At 49.9% G+C, this 23,945-nt stretch overlaps 1 protein-coding gene across 1 annotated transcript in view; it reads right to left on the bottom strand.

The window, feature by feature from the left end:
• Positions 1-13,331: 13,331 nt before the first annotated feature.
• Positions 13,332-23,945, bottom strand: part of LOC119103926 (murinoglobulin-2) — an 88,717-nt gene continuing 78,103 nt past the window's right edge. The window contains exons 9-13 of the mRNA XM_037227628.1: positions 17,463-18,361; positions 16,739-16,841; positions 16,175-16,294; positions 14,172-14,344; positions 13,332-13,861 (exon numbers count right to left, since the gene is read on the bottom strand). Coding sequence (XP_037083523.1) covers positions 13,835-13,861; positions 14,172-14,344; positions 16,175-16,294; positions 16,739-16,841; positions 17,463-18,361 — 1,322 coding nt within the window. The 3' untranslated portion in view covers positions 13,332-13,834. The remainder of the gene's footprint in view (positions 13,862-14,171; positions 14,345-16,174; positions 16,295-16,738; positions 16,842-17,462; positions 18,362-23,945) is intronic.

Below are 23,945 nucleotides of genomic sequence, written 5' to 3'. Positions count from 1 at the left end.
CTTGATTTAAGTTAGGAAACATAGCATGCAGCAAAGATGGCATGTGCTTTAAGGTTTCTTACAACTTAATGTTTTGGAACTCTAAGATACGATTGGATTTGTGTGCCTCAAGGAAAAATAGGGTTGGCTGCTGGCCCATGCTGGGCTTTTTTGGACACACCTACTTTGTGATGCGAGCTTTCAAATTTGGGGCGTGCGGTGCGCATGCGACATTCCAATTTTTTTTTTTAAAATGGTGAATTAATCGAAAGTTTAACCATTTTCGTTTCGGTCATTGCCCAACTGAACCCTCACGGCTTTCCCATGCGGACTCGGGGGTAGGGCGGGGGACGAAACACGTTGACGCGCGTCTCTTACGCAGTCGCACACTTTCCACCCCACTCCGCCCTCCTGTCCCGCCATAGGCGGGGGGGGGGGGGGGGGAGGGACGCGTCAACTACATCACGCTAGAGGCATCGATGCCCTTAGCGGCCGGCGGGGATGCGCCGCGATTTATTGATGGAGTCCTGTTCTTGTGCCTGTTGATGTGGATAGGGCGGGCAAACACCTACGTCGCCTCATTGGGTCATTGGGGTCGAGCCGCGGACCCTGGGGTGAAACGTACGCCCGTGCACCCACGAACATGCCCGAGGCCGGGAACAGGACTTCAGTCCTCGAGGCTCTGAGAAGTGTGCCGGGCTCCCGAAGAATGCAGCTGTGAAAGGACCAGTTCTGTCACCGTCCCAAAAGGGAGGCGCGTGGTAAGTCCTATTCATTGTGATGTCGTCGGCCTAGGTTGGGCTTATTCCGTGGAATGTCTTACTCCTTGCATGTATGTGCTTGAAGGTGTGGCTTGCTTGTCACGGGCTGTAGCCGTGCTGGTGGAGGCTGATATATATATATATATATATAATATATATATATATATTATAATATATATATATACACTATATGATATGTTTTGATTAAAAATAACTGCCTGACTCAGCATTGACGAGCTTTTTGATGTATCGTTCTAGTTTCCGCCGGGCCTTGACTTTGCGTCATCGCTTAGATTAAAGGTGGTTCGCACAAAAATCTCATATATTCATCATCTCCTCCTTCTAACGTTTCGAGATCTTATCTCATCTTCGGAAGACTAAATTGCACAAGAATAAGTTTTGAGTTTTAAAGGATGAAAATATTGTGCACTAGTGTTGGAAACATATTTTGGTACGGAGAACTAAAATAAGCATAACTAATGAAGTAAGACGGATTGCTATTTTCATCTTCATACCTGTAAGAAACACTCATAATGGGAAACATCAACAAAAAGACACAATTGGAACACTATTGTCACAATCACATCAGGAGTGCTCACACGCCCACACACCTAGTAGCTCAAAGTTATCTGCAAGAATTTGTCTGTCTGTTTAAGGAAAGGCACGAAGAGAGTTCGTTAATGAATATGCTTTCCCAAATTTGAAGGCGTCTTCTGTCACTGCACGTCCGTAAAATGCCAGTGCTGTCTGTCAGTTGTCGTGTCAATGTCATGTCGTGTTCCTGTCGCATGTGGTCCAGAGGTGCCCCGTCACGTAAGTGCATTGTCAGGCGTCGTGAGAGTGTCGTTGTGGTCACACCAATATAGTGTATGGGACGAAGTTTGCGGCCTTCGATGTTGCATTGGAATTGATATACTACATTGGTGCATTTCAGTTTGTCGGGTTTGTCTGTGCTGTTTCTCATAAAACAGTTCGATATTTTCTTATTACAATAGTAAATGACAGTGGCTATTTTGTGGTCGTTTTTGCCTTTAACGTTACTGCCGACGGTTACATCAATTTATCTCAACATGATCTTACTGAGGAACAAAAAGAGGTGCTTAATCTTGGACTTAATTGCCATGTGTTGTCGAAATATGACAAACTTAAGAAGAAAGTAGAACAGAAATTCTTTACCAGGATATCTTGAATTTGGAAAAGGAGAACAAGGTTACCGTGGACAAGGATCTAAAGAACAGCTTACTAGGAGAGAGCACGAAAAAGCGTGGAAATGATAGGAGCAAGATATTCACGCAAGGACTCAGGACGGCGGCAAGGGAACTTCGAGAAAAAGACGACATCATCATTCGGCGAGCGGACAAATCATCACTCTACGTAATACTTGACAAAAAGGAATATCATAAGAAACCAAACTGCTTCTTGAACGACGACAAGAAGTTCCGGCGCATCACAAAAGATCCAACAGACAAACTCAAGACCAAGCTTAACAAACTAATCACTGCTGCCAATGCCGCTGTTGATGGCATACACTTTTCCAAGATAACGGGTGAATTTGCGCCTGGCTATGCTTATGGGTCTGTGAAAACTCACAAAAATGGCAACCCCCTTCGTCCAATAATCTCACAGATCCCTTCACCAACCTATAGAATTGCAAAACGTCTTAATGGTCTTCTGTCCCCATATCTTCCCATGTCTTACAGCTTGTCATCAACTGATGAGTTTATTGATATAGTGCGATCTCGTCAACCTATGGGCCTACTAGCCTCTCTAGATGTTGAAAATCTATTTACAAACGTGCCTATTGAAAGAACCATATCCATCATCCTTGACCGTGTCTACAATCATCCTGAAATTCCTCCTCTCGAAATATCAAGGCGCCTTCTTGAACAATTGCTAAAAGCCTGCACGTTGGAAGTTCCTTTCCGCGGGCCTGATGGCCGAGTGTATTGCCAAATTGAGGGTGTTGCGATGGGCTCACCTCTAGGACATCTATTCGCTAATTTCTTTATGGGACACGTAGAAAACGACATACTACAAAATGACGACATAAGACCGGACATTTACTGCCGCTACGTAGACGATATCTTTGTAGAAGTTAGGGACATTGACCAACTAGGACATCTCAAAAACACCTTTGAAGAACGGTCTGGCTTAAAATTCACAACAGAGCAAAGTGTGCAAAACGTAACGCCCTTTCTTGACGTAGCTGTCGATGGACAAGGACAACAATTCAAAACGACTGTATACCGAAAACAGACTAACAACGGACGGTGCTTAAATGCTGACAGTGAGTGTCCTCGACGCTACAAAATAGCATCATAAGGTCCTTTCTTCGACGAGCATTTAAACACTGCTCTGATTGGACAGGACTACATTCAGAATTGACACGAATCAAACAGATCTTGGTGAACAACGGTTTTTCAAATTCTGACATTGAAAACGAGATACAACGACATATGACAAGACACTTTGACAGCAAACCAAGGCAAGACATCTAACCGACCGTCAAACTGTATTATCAAAATCAAATGACATCTGCTCACAAACAGGGCGAAAAAGCTTTACGGGAAATTATCTCTAAACATGTTAAAGGCAAAAACGACCACAAAATAGCCACTGTCATCTACTATTGTAATAAGAAAATATCGAACTTTCTTAAGAGAAACAGCCCAGACAAACCCGACAAACTGAAATGCACCAATGTAGTGTATCAATTCCAATGCAACATCGAAGGCTGCAAACTTCGTCCCATACACTACATTGGTGTGACCACGACACTCTCACGACGCCTGGCAATGCACTTACGTGACGGGGCACCTCTGGACCACATGAGGCAGGAACACGACATGACATTGACACGACAACAACTGACAGACAGCACTGACATTTTACGGACGTGCAGTGACAGAAGACGCCTTCAAATTTGGGAAAGCATATTCATTAACGAACTGCTCTCCGTTCTCTTCTCCGTTCTCCGTACCAAAATATGTTTTCCAACAGTAGTGCACAATTTTTCACTCTTTAAAACTCAAACTTATTTCTTGTGCAATTTAGTCTTCTCCGAAGATGACGTAAGATCTCGAAACGTTAGAATGGAAGGAGTGATGAATATGTGAGTAGTTTTGTGCGAATCATCTTTAATCTAAGCGATGACGTAAAGTCAAAGGCCCGGAAACTAGAACGATGCATCAAAAAGCTCGTCAATGCTGAGTCAGCAGTTATTTTTAATCAAACATGTATCAAAGAAAGAATTCTGCCAAAATATTCCAACATATATATATATATAATATATATATATATATATATATATATACATATATAGGTTGACTTGTTAGCAGTCGCAACCAAGAGGTGTCGCCACTACGCGGCGGAGTGCTTGATTACAACCGGGGGTCGGGTACTCCAGCTCGGATCTGTGGGTTGTTCGGGAGTCTGGAATACAGAGCCGCACGCGGGTGGTGCGCCGAGCGAGTTGTTTCATTGGTCATCCACGGATAGATCAACTGGCGACGAGGATGGGATTGTGAACTTTGTTTTTTGAGTGGCGGCTACACGATGGCTTTATCGCTGATTGGGAATAGCGGTGAGCAATGACAGTGACTCGGACCTTGGAGAGTACCTGGAACGGTTGGAACAGCTTCTGGCTGCCAACGCCATCACGTCTGCGCCAAGGAAACGGGCCGTATTGCTGAGCGTCTGTGGGTCATGTGTGTACTCGGTTCTGCGAAGCATCTGTGCTCCGGAGCTACCCGCCTCGAGAACCTACGAGGAGCTGGCCGAGGCAGGCCAGAGGCATTTTGCCCCGAGGCCGGCAGTGATCGTGCCACAGAACAAGTTTAACCGGACAGTGCAGCAGGCTGGACAGACAGTGTCGGTGTTTTTGGCGGAACTGCGGTGGATCGCAAGGGTCTGTTCGTACGGTGATCGCCTGGAGGTACAGCTTCGGGACAAATTTGTGTGCGGGCTAAGCAACGGCGCGATGTTGAAGCGACTTCTGCAGGAGGGAGACAGCCTGACTCTGGAATCCGCCGTAAAAATAGCGACCGCGATGGGGACAGCAGCTGCTGATGTGCAGGAGATCGGTGTCGCTCCACAGGCAGTCCCGCTGACGGCTCCAGCAGCGGTCAGTCCCCGTCCGTAGCCGCTGCACGCAGTCGGCCCGGCGGCGCCGCCACCGGAAGGGCTGAGGCGACGACCCCGCCCATTCCGGCCGGCGGCGGCTGGGCCGGCGAGTTTTGGCAGCAGATCAGCTGGTGGAGCAGTATGCGTACGCTATGGTCGCCGCGGTCACCCAGCGCCGGGATGTCCACACAGATGGGCCACCTGCTATGGGTGTGGAAAAGTGGGTTAACTTCCAATGTGTGCAGACCGGTGCATACCGTACTGGCGGACAGCGTGGAATCGGGTGGACAAAATAGCATGTTACATGTTAACAGCACAATGGCTCCGAACCGTGATCCTCCGTACAAGACGACGGTGGAGGTTAACGGGAAGCCGCTGGTGTTTGAAGTCGACACAGGGGCAAGTCGGACGATCATCAGCGAGGTCATGTGGTGGACGGAGTTGGAGAGTGTTCCGCTGGAGTCGGGCCGGGAGTCACTGACCACATACACGGGAGATGCGGCGCTGGTGCGCGGCCGACTGACAGCGCGCGTGAAGTGTGGCGCGCAGCAGACCACGCTGACCCTGCTCGTGGTCCACGGAGACGGGCCTCCACTCCTCGGCGGAGACGCCTGCACGCAGACGGTCAGTCTGGACATTGACCCATCGCTCACGCCGAAGTTTTACAAGCCTCGGCCCGTGCCCCTAGCTCTGCTGCCGCTCGTAAATGCGGAACTGGATAAGCATGTCGAGCGGGGTATTCTACGACCGGTGAAGACCTCGGTTTGGGCGGCGCCCGTGGTCAGCGTTCTGAAAAGCGACAAAAGCTCGGTAAGAATGTGTGTGAGGTACGACCTGACGGTTAACAAAGCCTCCCGAGCGGAGCAATATCCACTACCGAGAATAGATGAGCTCCTCACAAAGCTGGCGAGAGGTCGGAAGTTTACCAGACTGGACCTCAAAGAGGCATATCTGCTGGTGCCTCTAGATGAGGCAAGCCAGCGCTACGCCGTGATAAGCACCCATCGGGGCCTCATGGCCGCCACTCGGCTCGTGTACGGCATCTCGTCAGCTCCGGCGGCGTTCCAGCGCGTGACGGAGCAGCTGCTGGCCGGCCTGCCATACGTTGCCGTCTTCCTGGATGGCGTGTGCATCACGGGCCGGAACGACGAAGAGCACCGCCACAATGTCGAAGCGGTGCTGAAGCGTCTCTCAGATGCTGGTCTGCGGCTGAACCCGAACAAGTGTGAGTGGATGACTTAAGAAGTAGAATACTTGGGCTACAGGGTCGACTGCAACGGCATCCATCCCACAGCCGCAAAAGTGCGGGCAATCGTGGAGGCGCCACAGCCTGCCAACGTTAAGCAGTTGAAGGCATATCTCGGACTGTTCATGTACTACTCCAAGTTCATGGACAGCCTGGCCACCGTGGCGGCGCTGCTCTATCGGCTGCTGAAGGCAGGACAGCGGTGGAGCTGGGGACAGGTGGAGAGCGCGGCATTCGCGCGCACCAAACAGCTGTTGGTGCAAGCGCCTTGCCTCGCACACTACGACGTGAACCTGCCGCTTGTACCGACTGTTGACGCTAGCCCATACGGGCTCGGAGCTGTACTGTCAGTGATCGACGGTTCGGGAATGGAGCGCCCGGTGGGGTATGCATCGCGGAGCCTGGCGGCGCGGAGGTCAGCTACAGCCAGTTGGATAAAGAAGGGCTGGCGGTGGTCTTCGGAGTGAAAAAGTTACGCCAGTTCGTGTGTGTCCGGCACTTCATCATACAAACGGACCATAAGCCTCTCCTGGGCCTCCTAAGCAGTGACAAGCCGCTACCGCTCATGGTGTCGCCCAGAGTAGCCAGGTGGCGCCTCGCACTGCAGGCGTACCAGTATAAGCTGGTGTACGCCCCCTCAGCTCGGCAGGCAAACAGCGATGGACTGAGCCGCCTGCCACTGGCTGTCTGCCCGGCCAGCGTTCCGGATCCCGGAGACGTCTGTTTTCTGGGGTCAATGGACCAGCTGATTCGTGTCGATCAGATCCGCCGGTGCATGAGCCGTGATTCAGTCTTGTCACGTGCTTATCAAGCAGCCATGGACGGCTGTGGACGGTGCCGGCAGCTGATGGATTGGAGTCATTCTACCAGCGCCGTCTCGAACTCAGCGTTCAAAATGGCATCCTTCTCTGGGGAAACTGCAATCGTGTGCCCTCTGCTCTGCGGAAGGCGATGCTCTCGCTCCTGCACCAGGGACACCCTGGTGTCGTGGCAATGAAGTCAAAGGCACGCGCGCACGTGTGGTGGCCCGGCATGGACGCAGCCATCGAGTCACCGTGAGGAGCTGCCATGCCTGTCAGCTGAACCGGCCCCAGGCCTCCCCGGTGGCGGAGAGCCCATAGCCGTACCCGGAGGCACCGTTGGACCGTCTGCACATGGACTATGCGACACCAGTCGATGGGGCGATGATTCTGGTCATCATGGACGCCTACTCAAAGTGGATATCGGCGTATCCCACAACGGCGTCTACAGCAGAGGCGACGATCGAACGGTTGCGGATAGCCTTCTCAGAACATGGTGTGCCACGTGTGGTGGTGAGCGATAACGCAGCAGTGTTCACCGATGAAAGCTCCGTCGCTTTCTCACCGATAATGGCGTGCAACATGTGTTCTCCTCTCCACTGCACCCGAAGTCCAATGATCAGGGCGAGAGTGCAGTCAAAGTGATCAAAACCGGTCTGAAGAAGCAGAGTGCTGGGTCGCTACAGACGCGCCTGAGTCGGGTCCTGTTTCAGTATCGGACCACTCCGCACTCGACCACTGGCGTGTCGCCCGCCGGGCTGCTGCACGGCCGCCCGCTGACCACTCACCCGTCCCGGCTGCGGCCAGACTCCGCCCTGCCTGAACGTGACGCACCAAACAAGAGCGTCAAACACTGGCGAATAACCGGCACTCGACCGCGGTGCGGCAGTTCGAGACTGGTGACCCGGTGTACGTGTCTGCGTCGACCAGCGGCCCTGGCAGCCGGCGGTGGTGGCGGCGGTATCGGGCCGTCAGTGTGCCGTCCGGCTGCCGGACGGCCGCTGCTTCCGGCGACACGTTGACCACCTGCTGGCTCGGCCGCCGGACAGTCCGTTGGTCGATAGTGGGATGGCAGTTCCCGTTCCGGAGTGTCCTGTGTCGCCGGCGCGGCCACAGTGGATCGGGCGAGCCCGGCTCTCCTGACAGAGAAGTGCGACCTTGGTCTCCCTTGCGGCCCTGCGCCGGTCGGGTCGCGAGCGTGTGGTACCCGCTCGTTACCAGTAATGTTTGTATCGCCATGACGGATGGTCGGACGCGCTGTCAGCTGTGTGTTATTCTCGACTTAATCTTACGGGGGGGGGGGGAGTTGATATGTACATAGGTTGACTGTTAGCAGTCGCAACCAAGAGGTGTCGCCACTTACGCGGCGGAGTGCTTGATTACAACCGGGGTCGGATACGGTCGGATCTGTGGGTTGTTCGTGAGTCTGGAATAAAGAGCCGCACGCGGCTGGTGCGCCGAGCGAATTGTTTCATTGATTATCCACGGATAGATCAGAGGTGGCGAAGCTCATTGGCTCTGTCAACAGGTGCCATGGAAATGATCCTCCGTGTGAGGTCCTCCATAATAATGAGTCTTGTTTATGCGAAGGAACTAATGTTTTGCTCTGTATTCAAGGTGTATTTCATTGGCACAGGTGCATTTGACGCGATAGTTTGAAATTGTTGAAAATTGGAACACTCATTTCGTTAGGGCAGAAGGTTTTCGTGGGTTCCTTTGAGAAAACCCAAACATAATGATTCCCCTCTTCCTATCTGATATGGGTAAAATTAAATGTCAATCCTGATTTCTTTTGGTCACAGCGTTCCGTTTTCCATGTGGCATTGCGTACGTACAGCTTTATTGCGCATGCCATAGGACTAATGGATTCGGCGTCAACCGGCATTTCAGTAAAAACCTCGGCTGTCGTGTAATGCTGCCGTTTTGAGTTAAGCTTTCCTGAGCTTTTCGGTCCTGCTCCAAATGCCTGAAAACTTTGCTGTCATTTGCAGAGCACAATTTGGAGAGTTGGTAAGTACGAACTCCGATTATGTTTTTGTGGTGACTTCGGCTCGTGTGTGCTCTGAAGATCGTTCATTGGTAGATCCACCAACACATGATTCTGGATGCTGGATTTGGGCGAAATCTGAATTGTTGCCTGGCGGCGTCCCACCAGCAGATCACGTCAGGTCTATCCGCGATCGGCGATCCGGTTCTATCTGATCACAGCTGCTTGACCATTTGTGGGCCATTTGAGGATTTCGATACATTTCAGTTGGCTGAATCATAAAACCTGGTATATTAATTGAGAAAGACCCTTTACACCAAAGAAAAAAATATTATTTTAACAAGATTATATACATGTTCCAACCAGTTGATATAAGTGAGCTTATTTCATCATATCTGATGCTTGTTTCAAAAACCTTCAAATATGGAACATCCCCTTTAATCATGGGGCCACAGGGCCATCTCACCTCTCGTCCCGAGACGCAGTGCCAAGCCGGGATCGTCACAGGGCCAGTGCCCTTTCCCCTCCCCCTAATTGCACAGGAGGGAAGAGGGTTGATGTGGCTCCTCCCGTCCGGTGGGGGAGGACCAAGGGACATCTTCAGAGCGTACAACCATCCATGGTCCGGTTGGGACGGGGACGATAGCCCAGGCACTCACATCGTGCGTGCTGTCGTCGGCGTCCCGTTGCCCGCAGAGCTAGAGGTCTTCGGTAGGTGATCAGCGTCGGGGCCGTCCAGTTCTCGATGCACGGCTGTCGGCCCGTGATGCACGGCACTCGTCCCTTTCGCCTCGGAGACCTCCGGCAGAGATTCGCTACGTTGTTTTCTCTCGCACCGCCAATCAGGCGCCACGAGTCCATCAGTCTTGGCTGGCCGGCTGGCGGCAAATGCTCCCTTCGAAGTGGTGGTTCCGAGACGGAAAATAACCGCTGCCCCGGTGAAGATCTGGAAGACCCACCCGACTACCCCCAAAAGCTGACCCCGCCGGGTCAGCTCTCGCGCGCCACTCTTATCCGCCAGGTTGGTTTAGAGCACCTCTCCTGCTGTTGCGGGGCGACCAGGCGCAGATTTTTGGCCGATTTGCGTTGCGTTCTCAGGCTTCTTTCGTCCTTATGACCTCTATTTGTTCGGATGGGGAATTTCTGGCCACGGCCGGCTTTCTTGCCGCTCCACACCATGCCGGGAAGCCCCACCGGTCCTGGCCGGGCCGTGTAAAAAATGCAAGGTATCGAATTCACGCCTACAATGATACTGCCCATACTTAATTTTAAAAGTTTAAGGGCTGAACATGTGTGGGTGCTGAATGTAGCATAACAACTGTTGCTATAGCCACAAAATTTTGCTTCGAGTGAGATGCGTTTTGATATTTTTATGAAGTAAAATGCTTAATTAGGCTGATGAGTCATCTCTTTTATTCTTGGCGTGCCCCAACCAAGGTCTCTTGTCAGAACGGATGCGCTAACCACTTCTTCCTGACACGAGTGCTATATTTTTATGCATTTTGAAAATCTTGAATTATGCTTAAGCTTGCCACCTTAGCAATTCAGCCTTCAATGATTCACAATCTTGAAGTCAATACCATAATTCACCACGCAAATGGTTGCATTGATTGCATTGGGGCATGCCAATGATAAGCTCTGTCGTATGTCAGCACTTGGCTTTGCGAACTTGAGGCAAGATTGTTTGCGTGTATCCTTGTCTTAGATTGTACATTTAAGGTTGTTAGTTTTTATAGCGTTTGTCAACGCACTTAAGTCACTTTCACGTACTTACAATACATTTTTACTTAAGGTGAGCAGCCGAACTTCATGCAGCCAGGGAAAGACTCAACCTACGCAAAACGATATTCAAATGAACACCCATCACATCGTGACATATATCACCCAGCTGCAGACACACAACTGTGAGAAACAGACATTTCACGGGAGTCCGGCACGGCCGTTTGACTCGAGGTGACTGCACGCATCTAGGTGACTCGAGATGACCGCACGCATCTAGGTGACTCGAGGTGACCGCACGCATCTAGGCGGGAGCAGCGCCGGCGGCAGCTACGGCGGCAGAGGGGGCGGCAGCGAAGTCGGAAGGGGGGGATGCCGATAGGCGCGAGGCAGCAGCAGCGTCTGCGACAGGGGTGTGGGGTGTGGGGTGTACAGCGACACGGGCCGGAGCACCAACCAGCCAGCCTCGGGAGCTGTAGTGAACGGTGGCGGTTAAGAGACAAAGGCGGACAGCATGACTGCCGGGCCGCTGAGGAAAGAACGCACGGTATAGGCTGGGAAAAGAAAAGAGAGTGCCTTTGACAGCTTTACCAAAGCTATGCCAGTCTCTCAACCAACATTAGAATGTACATCTGTCCATAAAGCATTTCACTTTTCTTAAATTCTCTATTTTACCATGCTTTCTGGCTATGTATTTTCAGTACCAAAGTCTCGCTTGAGCAGTGTTTTAAAGTAGGTAAAGTATGAGCGAATCTTTCGACGTTTCGCATCGTATTTAGCAGCTAGTACAATTGCGATGTTATAGATTATAACTGCACTGTTGCAATAATGGCATATTTTTATCTCGTTGCTAGACATCGCTGGTCCCAAGCCATGTCCTGATAGACATTAATATAAGAAATAAACTTGTTTTAGGTGTCGTAATTTATCAATGTAAATCGCAACTAGTTTTGTGTTCATAAATTGGATTATGCGTTTTACGACAAAAACGTGCATCTTTTTATTTTCGGAAACAGGCTACAGGAAGATATCGCGTCAAAAAACTAAGAAATTCACTGGCAATTCCGTGTTCTGCTACCTCAACGAACACTTCAGCATTCGCATAATGCAATATCACTTGGGTCATTACGGTTTAGAATTCATTTCAAAGTTTCGCTTTCGCTTCTCACCATTGACTTCAAAGTCAGGTACGTACAGAATGCAACTTTCTGCTGGTTTCGCTGTATGTAACTTAACGATACCTACGCTATTCCGGTCGTGTCGTGCCAGACTTTGACAGCATTTAGCAGTGAGCTTTCCCTTGTTTCGCCAGATTTTGAAGAACTTTTTGGCTTGGAATGGTACGATCCATGAATCTGAGGCGTAAAAAACGAGCGCGTCAGACACTTGCCCCATAAAAAGAAAATAAAGTGGCCGAAAACCACCAATATTTGTGAGGGTGAGGGAGCCAAGTTGCAGTGGGTATCACAGTGAAGCTTGGCCCCTCAGTTGACTTAATTCTAGATCTGCCACTGTCGAGTAATTCATCAAACCACGGCAAGTCACCGTATGAATATATTTGCCAAGCACAATGCCTTACCCCAGGTTTAAGGCATCGACAGCGTGCATTCCGGACGAAGGTTTGACTGCATGTCGTACAAGAACTAAATATGATTGCATGATGTGTCTGCTTCTAAACTTTATCTTAAGCTGCCACCCGAGCTCTTCACATGCTCGAACCAACCCTACCCGGTTTCTTGCTAGTATCTAACATAATAAAAAGTAGGCAAAGCGATTATCTGTTATAATCAAGCAAGCACAGCGACTATCTATCAACCATGTGGTCTTTATTAGAAGGTGGCTTTCGGCATAATTTCTATCCCGCTAAAGACTTGGTCAATTAGTTTTGGGATAGTGAAATCAAACACGCATTCAGAATGGAAAACATCAGACGTAATTTAACAATAACATTTGTATGAGACAACGGCAGTAAAAAAGACGGTCTACCTACAATCGGAAAGACATTTAAGTAACTTCCCGCTAAAAGCCCGGAATACGCGCACAATACAGTAAAATTTCTCAGCTTTGTAAAATTTTACGTTTCCATATACTACGTAACAGCTGTTTTCAGCTAGTTCTATCCTAATGTTCTTATTCTAAACGTGCACAGCCATGCTGTGCATAACTAGTTGGACATCACGGCAAAACAGGATAAAACGCTCACGCATAATGTGGCGTACGGCCACCGCCACAAGTAGCACTGCGCCCCACCAACAGCTTCGTGATGATGGGGTCCAACTCCGAACCCGCTAAAGCTACCAGTACGACGAAATATCATCCGGGCATAATCTCTCTTTCCTCCCTAATCCTTGCAATTTAGAAATATAAAGATACGCCGGTCGTCTGCAAGTCAATCTTCCATTAAAAACTTGGTCAGTGACCGTCCTAGAAATAGAGACTGCCTTCTATTTTGTTTTTCTCGGTTTAGCCCCCAAGGCTTATCATTGCTCTCCTCCCACACGATAGTGACAAACCTGGCCCTAAAACGTGTCCAATTGGTCCGGCTGCCTTACATCTCGATCGCTCACTGCTCTCTGGTGGTTGCCTCTTAGGGTCTTTGAGCTTCTCAATGGTTTTCCGGCATAGACTTGTCGGCATCGACATGTGCATTATTAACCTATTTTTATTTTGTGCTGTTTTTAAACCTGAATTTCGGCCAAACCACCAGGCACCCCCCGAATGTGGAGCTCCGTGCAGACTACTGATCCTACATACCCCTAAAAATCTTACGGTTAGGGTTTAAGCGGCATCATCACCAAAAGGCATATGTGCATTTATCCCGAAATCATATAATGCACTTATCCGGGGTGTTGCGCCCAAGGCTGTTGTCAGCTGTCTGCCGGAGTTGCCGGCGGATTGCCTTGTTCACTGCCGTTGTCTCCGAGGGTTTGAGGGTATGTTATGCGGTATGAGGGTTTGGTCAAAACGTACGTTGAATTGTGTGCAACACTTTGTGTTTTCTTAACGCGTTTTAAATTTAATCCTTATGATAATGGTTGACCAAAACTGCAGAAGGAGCAAAAATTATCTCAATACGTAGCTTTAAGTAAAGCACAAGTTAGGGGAAAGGTTACTTTTAAAAATAAAAAACTATGCCCCACCTACATCAGACGACCAAACATAGCACACGCGTCTTCTTGAATCAAATCATACGTCGTACGCGCTTCAGTGAAGGGTAACCTTATGTCTTGCAGGGTGGCCCGTACTCCTGAAAATGAGGCAGGCAAGTCAGCCAGCACTACTGTGGATCAATACAAAATTATGAGTCAATCATGTCCAATGCCATGAGCATCGCAATCTCACAGCGGACTGTCGCAATATGGAACGTGATCATTATTGTAGCACGTTAACGATGCTAATCAAATGCGGTGGGCTGCTTTTCAAGTCTGGCAGCTGCCAATGTCACGAGCGTTGCAGTGTCAAGCAAGCGCAGCCGTGCAGCTGCTCGGCGTCCATTGTTACCGGACACAAGAGGTCAGCTCGATGTCAAGCACTTGTCGGGGTTGGGCAAAACGCACCACTTCGAATCTGTCCTCCACGGCGTAGTAGTCGTAGATTCGAACGACAGCGGGCTTCAGTTTTTCCACGGCCACGGCCTGCGTGAAGCGCACGCTGAAGCACACCTCGGTGGTGGTGAACTCGTCGAAGTAGAGGCTGGCCTTGCCTTCCTTGAACTCCCACCGCTGGATCACTGCAAATACAATGATCGAAGCTGGATGAGCGCGCCACCGAAGCCTGCAGTTTCATTGCGAGTCCCATCGCATCACCAGGGTACCGCTCCGTGTTTAGATGGTTACAGCAGTGGACATGCGAACAGCGCGTCAGTCGGACGCCGGTGATCTGAAAAATCACACAGGCACTTTAAATATCCCGCATTTCAATTCTCGGAAGTGGTTGGTGAGCACAGCACCAATGCAAATCTGGCAGGCTGTTAGACAATGATGGGGTAAAGTGCCAGTCACGAGCGAAACATGTGACTCTGACGAAGATGTGACTGACTGAATTGTAAAAACACTCATTTCTAACTAAAAATTAGATTACGAGAAAAATGCATGTGCATGTAAACGAATTCAAGAAAACAGGCATCACCTATCACGCTTCATTCAAATGTACAAACGAAATCAAGTGAACGGGTATAACAAATCACGCATCCATTTTTCATGCAAGCCATTTCAATAAAACAGGCATGGCGTATCACGCATCAGGCATCCTTTATACATATAAACTATGTTAAGCAGCACATGTTACACATCAAGGCATACATCAAGTCCGCATAATCGGCCATTGTGAGCCCTGCACGTTAAGGTTTGGTCGCCGACTTTTTATAAGAATGGATTTACTTATTTCCGTCTGGAGGCCCTGTGCTCTGTAGATGGCTTAGCTCTAAAAGGGGCACGGAGTCTAAACCTTAACGTACAGGGCTCATCATGGCCGAATCTGCAAACGTGAGATGTGCCATGATGTGTGGTGTGTGCTAACTTGAAATCGTTTACATGCATAAGTGATGCTTGACGAGTGATGGGCGATGCCTGCTCAATTGAAACCGTTTGCATGTATAATTGATGTGTGATGCGTGATGCCTATTTAGATGAGCTCCCTTGCATGTTTGAATGAAGCATGATGCGTGATACCTATTTACTTGAATTCGTTTGCAATTACACGTATTTTTCTCGCGTATTCAAACCCGTTGTTAAATATGCACTGTACTCGCTGCATGGCGTTAATGACTGGTAACTGCTCCTTGCCTCATCCCCTGAATACTAGTGTTCTGTAAAAACCGTGGCTCGCTGTTTAAAAAAGAACCTGAAAATCGAGCAGGATCATTGACAGGCAGTTTTGAGCTTACTTCTGCCACTTTTCTTGAAAAAGGCATTTTGCCGGAAAATCAACTCATCTACATCTCCATTCTACTGGTTTTTGTACGAGGAATAAGGCTATTACGACCGTCTTATCTCTGGTTAAAAGCGCAAGTTACGCGTTCAATTGCCATGATGATGCTTGTGTTACGCTCTTGTACAACGCTCGGAAGATGACGTGAATAAGGGCCGCATTGGAAACGGCGTGTAGCTGTAAGCACAGTTTCAAGCCTCGTCATAGGACAGCGAGGCTTTGCCGGTGCATCGGGGCTCCTCCGACGAGGACGTGTACACTGGCACTGGCTGGCACGTGTTATTTTGCACGGCGCGGTTAGAATTCCACATTGCCCTGTTAAGATCCTACAGTGCCCACCAATTTCCTGGTATGTGGCTGGGAGAGGTGCCGGAGAGGCGCCGGAGGGGGGGGGGGCGAGGGTCACCCCCCATTGTTGAAACTGCTCGTGTGGCAGAGTCACTGCCCACGAGAATGATAATAAGGATTGCTGTAATCACACAACCACCACGTAGCATAAGGCATGGGGCTTGATTTGAAAAAATACACTATGTTTTCGTGTTTCTGTTCATGCTAGATTGAAATGGAATCCAAAACTTGAGTACGCATCAATAGCCCATTTATATGCAAGGAATACCACGCACAGACTTACCTCCTTCTTTCTCCACATCTCTCAGAGATTTGTCCACCGTCACAAACCCGGATATCATTTCGATCTCAATAATTGCCATGTTGCTCTCAGTATTGGGTTTCTTGAAACTTGCACAGATACCTGTATAACACCATGAAGTCATTACCTTCAGCTCTAAATATTGAAACAGTAAGTTCCGTGAGAAAGGATTGCAGAGCTGTGCAGCATGCGCTCCATGACGATGATTGCAGAATTGACGGGAATATATACTGTCCCAAAATCTCAGATATATTGAATCTTTTGCCTCCCCACTGAAATTGTGTCAAAAACATTGTTAGACAGTTTACTTCCAAGCAAAATTTTACGGTGTAAATGCTTTGCACACGCTTCAGTATGGTTTAAGACACCTGTAAAATTGTAAACACTTTGAAATCTGCAGCGAGTCACAATGAAGTCTTTAGATTTCATAAACATCTGTCAGTTCAAGGATATCACTTTTGGCTTATGCTCGAAGATGAAGCCCAAAGAACAGGTGGCCATATGCAGAGTCCCATCGTCAGTCAAGCACCACCCCAAACAACTTACTCAAGGTGAATGTGGAACACGTGCTGCTCTTTTTGATGATGTTGGCCTTCAGATTGAAGCTCGGGTCAGGGAAAGCAGTCTTGGTGTTGTACCGGAACAACGACTAGAAAATGGGGAAGACAAGTCTGCTACTGGTCCCTATTGCGTATGGATGTAGGGTCATCTTCGGACGCTCATGCGATATGACTTCTTGCAAAGGAATAAAAGTAGAGATCACGAAAGACACAGTGCGTGAGGGACCGCTTCTTTACGGACGTAACAAAGAGAATATCATTGATACCACCAAGATGATGCCGCGGACGCATCGCTGCAATGGTTTGGTGTCTGGCAACACATTCGACACGGCTCTTAGGATTATTAGTACGGGTCGCTGAAAGCCTCGCCGCTGACTCTAAAAAGAAAAGAATGTTTATGACAGAAAAGTGTCAAAAATGGAATTAAAGGCGCTTTAGCGCTGCAGAAGAGCGACATAAGTGGCCATTAAATCATCGGTTTTCGACGGGACAACGAGTTGACCCTTTAGACTAGATAAACGCTCTTCCGGTTCTGACAGTTGGGTTCAGCCGGGGATGAAGACCGAGATCATATGAAAATAATACCTGGATTGATTATTACACCTAGATGGAAGGCCTAGAATCCTGCGTGTACCGCCATTGGCATGACGGTGGAGATATGTGCTCAATTTTCTCTCAGCGGTTCCACCAGCGCCGCCCGGTCAGCTAACCTGCACGACGGCGCACCCCTCGCCGGCCACCTCGAACTTGACCGAGTTGGGCAGCTTCAGGGGGTCCGGGATCCTACGCTGTCGCGTGAGAAGGCGCGTGCTGGCGGTGACGCTGATTCGCTCCGAGAAGCCGCCCTGCGCGGACGCCGTCACGTCCACCGACATCTTGGGTGAGTACGTGGCAACGGCGAACTCAGTTAGCGCCGCCAACGCCACCACAGTGTCCTGCGTGGACACGAAGCCGCCGACGCTGTTGCGCTGTGTATTCACCCACTTGATGGCGAGCGCTGCCTCACCCAGGTTGGCCCGGCCGCCGACCTTCAGCAGCGAGAGCACCATGTATGACGTCATCTCCACGTCGACGGCGCGACTGCCACCGTGCACGCTTGACCGGTCGCCCTCCCAGTGCAGCTGGCCGCCACGGCGCACGCCCTTCTTCAGCAGGGCGGCCAGGCGCGTCGCGCCCTCCGTCCTGCCACTCTGCACGAGTGCGTGTGCCACCAGAACCTCGGCATACAGCGTGCTGAAGACGGACGTCTTGACGAGGAAGTCGAGGCCGCGCTTGACGACCGCCTGCTGGCCGCCGGCCTCCATCAGTGCCAGCACCACGTACGCCGTGAGCGCCTCGTTGCCGCCTCTGCCGACGCCGCCCCGCATCTCACGGTGGAAGAGCGCGCCGTGCGGGCTGAATTCGCCGGTCGCCTCCTGGCGGCCGGCGATCCAGCGCGTGCTGATGTCCAGGTCTTTAGCATCGATGGCAATGTAGCGGCTGGCGGCCGCGTACGAGCGCACCACGTACGCCGTCAGCCAGAGCGAGCCGTTGCGGATCTTCGGCGTCCGCTCCGGGAAAGCGGAATAGGAGCCCTCACGGCGCCGGAAGCGCAGTTCGCGCTGATAGCCTGAGGGCAGGAGCGGCCCGGTCGGACCGTTGGTGGCGTGCCAACACCGCTAAGAGTGGCTCGGCCGGACCGTTGGTGTCGCGCCAATACCACCAAGAGCGGCTCGGTCGGACCGTTGGTGGCGTGCCAACACCGCTAAGAGCGGCTCGGTTGGACGGTTGGTGGCGTGCCAACATCGCCAAGAGCGGCTCGGTTGGACGGTTGGTGGCGTGCCAACATCGCCAAGAGCGGCTCGGTTGGGCCGCTGATGGCGCGTCAACATCGCTAAGCGTCACGGCGGTAGGGCAGTGAGGCAGACAAGGCTGGAGATGCAGCTCACAGCTAACCGATGCTCGATAGCTGACGCAGGTCTTACAACGGGATTAACCAACCTGATCGTGCCATCAATGTTGGAAAGTACACACGAATGGCAGACCACTTGTGACAAGAGAACAGGCCACTTCCGACGGGACGAAGGCAAAGTGCGTCTTTAAAGGTTGCATCCGAATCGGGATCAGGAAAGCTTATAAGCGAATAAGCCTAAACATGCAAACCTGGTACCAATCGGAGGAATCCGTCCAGTATAGTGGTACATTCCACACAAACACAGCATTACATGAGATCTGCCCGCTCATCGTCAGCATGATGATCGACAGACGCAGCTCTGGCTGTTCACCAGCTTACCGGTCCTCATGTTATTCGTAGTTCTTATCCGAAGAGCATCTGTGATCAGCTTGACTTGCTCAAGGTAACGCCGGACGAAGATGTTGGGAACAAAGCCGATCATGTTCTGCTCTCCGCATCCAGTGGGGACTCGCACCAAGCGTTCCAAATTCTGCATACAAAGTTCATCTTTGTATTTGTGTTTAAAGTGCCCACAAAATTAGGGAGTGGATTAATGGGGTGGACACAAATTGGGCACAGACCACGAACACAAGACAATATACTTGATATCGTTTGCGTTTTCTAAATGGAAAACCGCTACAGAAAATAGCAACTGGACCTACATTTCCTTAGCAAAGGATGGGCGAAGGACACTTTTTATGTAAACGCGCGTGCAAAACCGTTGGGATACACATTTTTCTTAAACTTACGGCGCGTAAAATATCTTAGCATTTTGATGGGGGCATTCTCGGTTGTGAAGCGTTCCACCAAACACTCTCGATAACAACAAGGTTTTGCGGACCTGTGAAGCTGTTTTGATAAATAAACGTTGTTAAATATCCTTGTTTGGAATATAAGTAAAGAGTCATCATTCTACGAAAGCTCATGTTTCATGTCATCTACACAGGTTTGCTAATGTTAACAGGCAATCACAATATGGCTCATGAAAATTGGCCAACGGCCTATATATATATATCTATATATATATATATATATATATATATATATATATATATATATATATATGCATATAGTGTCACTCTGGATGCCACGTCAGTGAAATACACCAAAGCATTGATACACAACACTGTGACGCAATGAATTCCCTTCCCAAAATAACATCAATAAATAAACAGGTGTATGAAAAGGATGGCAGGGCCTTCCCTTATGCGCCACTTATGCAACCAACGACCGCGCCCGAATGTTCTGGTAACACTCACCGCGGAGGACGGCGCGAGCAGGTCCCCAACGACGGAGATCCAGGCGCGCTGCGAGTCGGGCACCAGCGTGGGAAGCAGTTGCAGCGGGAACGTCACCACTGTGGCGGCTGGGGTACCCTCTGGCCGGCAAACGAAGGCGGTGGACACCTCCTCCTGCGGGAAGCCCTCAGGCTTCACCAGCAAGCTGCGGCGCAGCGCGTCACTGCAAAAACACGGAGTGTCCTAACCGCCCTGGACTTCCCGATCATCGGCACACCTACATTGTGCATAGCGCTGTATGCACCTGATAGCGTTAAGATCATCGCCAGCCTTTGGTGGATACTTGTGCTGAGCAATGTTGGCTGCGGGCGAATCGAGTTGTAAGTTCTCGCTCTAAATTATGTTCGAACTATAGCAAACCCGAACGGATCAACAGATGGTACCGCACCGGAGGTGTGTGGCAAAGCCGCTAAATGAGATAACCCTCCCAACACGCAAAGGTGGACCTCCACAGCATTCTGGGAGTTTTAAAATGTGTGGCAATCTGTGGACACCTACGTGCGTTGGTATATATATATATATATATATATATATATATATATATATATATATATATATATATATATAAACTATACGTGTATAATACAATATGTCTAGATACTATGACACCTGGCCGCGATTGGAAGGAAAGTCGCTACGCGGCGTTTATTTTAGATCGGTGTTTTCACTGACAAAGTTCACGACTGTCGGACCAGAAGCAGCCATCAACATTCTAAAACGAACTACACCTAACCTCCCTCTCGTATGCGACACCTGATAATGAAGCTTCCTATTGGCGTACATGATGCCACATTGGGACACGTGTTTCATGTTAGCTAACATTGGGTGAGTGACTGTCCGTCCGCAGTTTCTCCACTCTGAAGCAGCTGTGTCATGGTGTTGTGACCTGTTCCGCCTGGCAGACGTGCACCGGGGAGCCGTTCACCTGGCCTGCACGGTGTTGGGCTTGCCACAGGCAGCGCTCGTCCGCCCGCACCGTCGCCGTGATGTCCACATCGCCCAGGCTGCTGAACTGCAGCGGAGGAAACTCCACCACCGACGGCCGGTCCGCCCGCACGCAGATCGCGTGGGTGCGTGGCGCGCCGCCGTCCACGCTGAAGTCCTTAGAGGGCGCCAGTTCGACCAGCACCTACACACGCGGGGTGCCTGGTCAGAGCTCGGGCTAGAGCGTTGACGACCGGAGTTCGGGACGGGGTGCAGGCGGTCGGGCAGCATGCCTGAACGAGACGCGAATGGTGTAGATGGTACTTGTTATATACTGCTGACGACAGAACATCCAAGACACCAATTACACGTGACATTTATTGCACATCACGAACTACTTATTCACAAGATTTACCCCGCAATATTAATTTGAAGATACGAACTACTCATCTATGACCTTTACACGCAACATAAATGTACTCGCTAACTTACTTATCCATGAGCTCTATACGCGACATAAATCTTGATGCACGGAACCAGGAATCCATGAGCATAACACGCGTTTGCAAAACGTACTTTGACAAGGCGTTCTTGTGGGAAGTGTTACTAAGGCTTGAAACATTCTGTATAGGCAAAAAGATAGGCGGACGTAGAGCTATTATCCGGCGAATTCGACGAAGCATTATTCATAGCTTTGTTTTCTCCCGTATGGCGTTTACCACAGTGGCTCCTTTCGAAAACGGAAGTCAAGTGTAAGGATGAAATGAGCCGACTTCACAAATAGCTGAAATGTGGCCCGGAAGATTTCCGGTAACGCCCAGAATTATACGACAGTTTTTAGGGTATAACACTTTGCCATGTGCCCCACCTAAGAAGCTTTGAAGATATGATGGTGCGAATGCGAGAATTTGTCTTGTTTTAACGTGAAATGCCTCAGACTGGTATGCACAGCCTGGAAAAACACCTTTGTGTATTGGAAACATGGCTCGCCAATGACGTGCTACATGGTCTGCCTGGTCTTCCTTTGAAAACGTACGTTACACCGCACGAAAGCAAGTGAAAAGTTACGAAGCAAGGGAAACAGCGGAGTAGCGAACTAAATTGTAGAGGAAAAGGGGACTACGAACGTAACTCAAGTACTGGTTCCGTTGCATTTTTTGTTGCTTTGAACAAGTTACGCTTCCGCTACTCGAAGGAGCGGTTCCGTGGCGCAACCGACTAACGAGTAGTAACAGCCCGTGCCCACATTTGTCCAGAGATGAATGGTCAAACCACTAAACATAGCTCGGTAAATGATGGATCGCTACTTAGTCGGCTCACTGACATATCTGTGCTCGTAGGAGCCATTCATCGAGATATGTCTATTGACGTGAGGGATTTGTCGATAAATCCGCACTCGCGCGGGTCACACGCCAACATATCTGTATTCGAATGAGCGACTCACCGACACTTCTGTGTTCGAATGGGTGGACTTGCCGACACGTCTGTATTCGAATGGGTGACTAACCGACGCGTCTGTATGTGAATGGGTGATTTACCGACACGTCTGTATTTTGAACGGCGTGATTTTACCGACCCGTCTGTATTTGAATGGAGAATCACCGACTCGCCTGTATTTGAATGGGTGACGTACCGACATGTCTGTATTCGAAAGGGTGACTTGATTCACGTCTGTATTCGAATGGGTGACTTAGCGACACGTCTGTATTCGAATGGGTGACTTACCGACACGTCTGTATTTGAATGGGTGACTTACCAAACGCGTCTGTACCCCGAATGGGTGACTTACTGATACCTGTGTGTTTGAATGAGTGACTTACTGGCACCTTCGTATTCGAATGGTGACTTACCCGACACGCTCTGTATTCGAATGGGGTGACGTTACGACAGATCAGTCGCCAGGAAGTTGAACTACGGAGACCTTGAGCCGTAGCAGTTCGCCTCGCTTGACCGAGAACGGCACGTTGATCTCAGCAAAGAACGGCTTGAATGTGGTAATGGAGGCCGTCTCCGAGAGCCCGAACCCGCTCTGTGGACCCGGAGCTCCAGTTAGCAGCTGGCTTCAGCGACACGCTGGAGACTGGACCACCTCCGACAGCCTCAGCGTTGCGGACAGGTGCGGATCAGGCTGGCGGTTGACTGGCGTCAGTATTGTATTATTACGTGTTGACTGGCGTCAGTAGTGTATTGTCACGTGTTGACTGGCGTCAGTATTGTATTGTCACGTGTTGACTGGCGTCAGTATTGTATTGGCACATGTTGACTGGCGTCAGTATTGTATTGGCACGTGTTGACTGGCGTCAGTATTGTATTGGCACGTGTTGACTGGCGTCAGTATTGTGGCATGTGTTGACTGGCGTCAGTATTGTATTGGCACGTGTTGACTGGCGTCAGTATTGTATTGGCACGTGTTGACTGGCGTCAGTATTGTATTGGCACGTGTTGACTGGCGTCAGTATTGTATTGGCACGTGTTGACTGGCGTCAGTATTGTATTGGCACGTGTTGACTGGCGTCAGTATTGTATTGGCACGTGTTGACTGGCGTCAGTATTGTATTGGCACGTGTTGACTGGCGTCAGTATTGCATTGGCACGTGTTGACTGGCGTCAGTATTGTATTGGCACGCGTTGACTGACGTCAGTATTGTATTGGCACGTGTTGACTGGCGTCAGTATTGCATTGGCACGTGTTGACTGGCGTCAGTATTGTATTGGCACGTGTTGACTGGCGTCAGTATTGTATTGGCACGTGTTGACTGGCGTCAGTATTGTATTGGCACGTGTTGACTGGCCGGTGCGTCGACGCCCCTCGGAGCACACTTGTTGCCTGGCTGGTGACTGGCGAGCAACTAAGTGGGAATCAGTTGGTGGCGAGGGAATTGCATGCCATTCCGACGAGTTGAACATTTTCTGCTGAGTGCATGAAAACAGGATGGTGATGGTTAGCGCACTGACCAGTGGCTAGCTGAGGGTTGCCAGGTGCCTGACAATCCCAAATTAGTAGAGTCTGAGTACCAGCTGAATGATAATGGATCGGG

Source organism: Pollicipes pollicipes, unplaced genomic scaffold (assembly GCF_011947565.3).
Source record: "Pollicipes pollicipes isolate AB1234 unplaced genomic scaffold, Ppol_2.1 Scaffold_5724;HRSCAF=6776_pilon_pilon_pilon, whole genome shotgun sequence".
Classification (NCBI taxonomy): Eukaryota; Metazoa; Arthropoda; class Thecostraca; order Pollicipedomorpha; family Pollicipedidae; genus Pollicipes; species Pollicipes pollicipes.
Note: the sequence above shows the minus strand (reverse complement) of the source record. Positions and strands in the feature narration are given on the sequence as shown.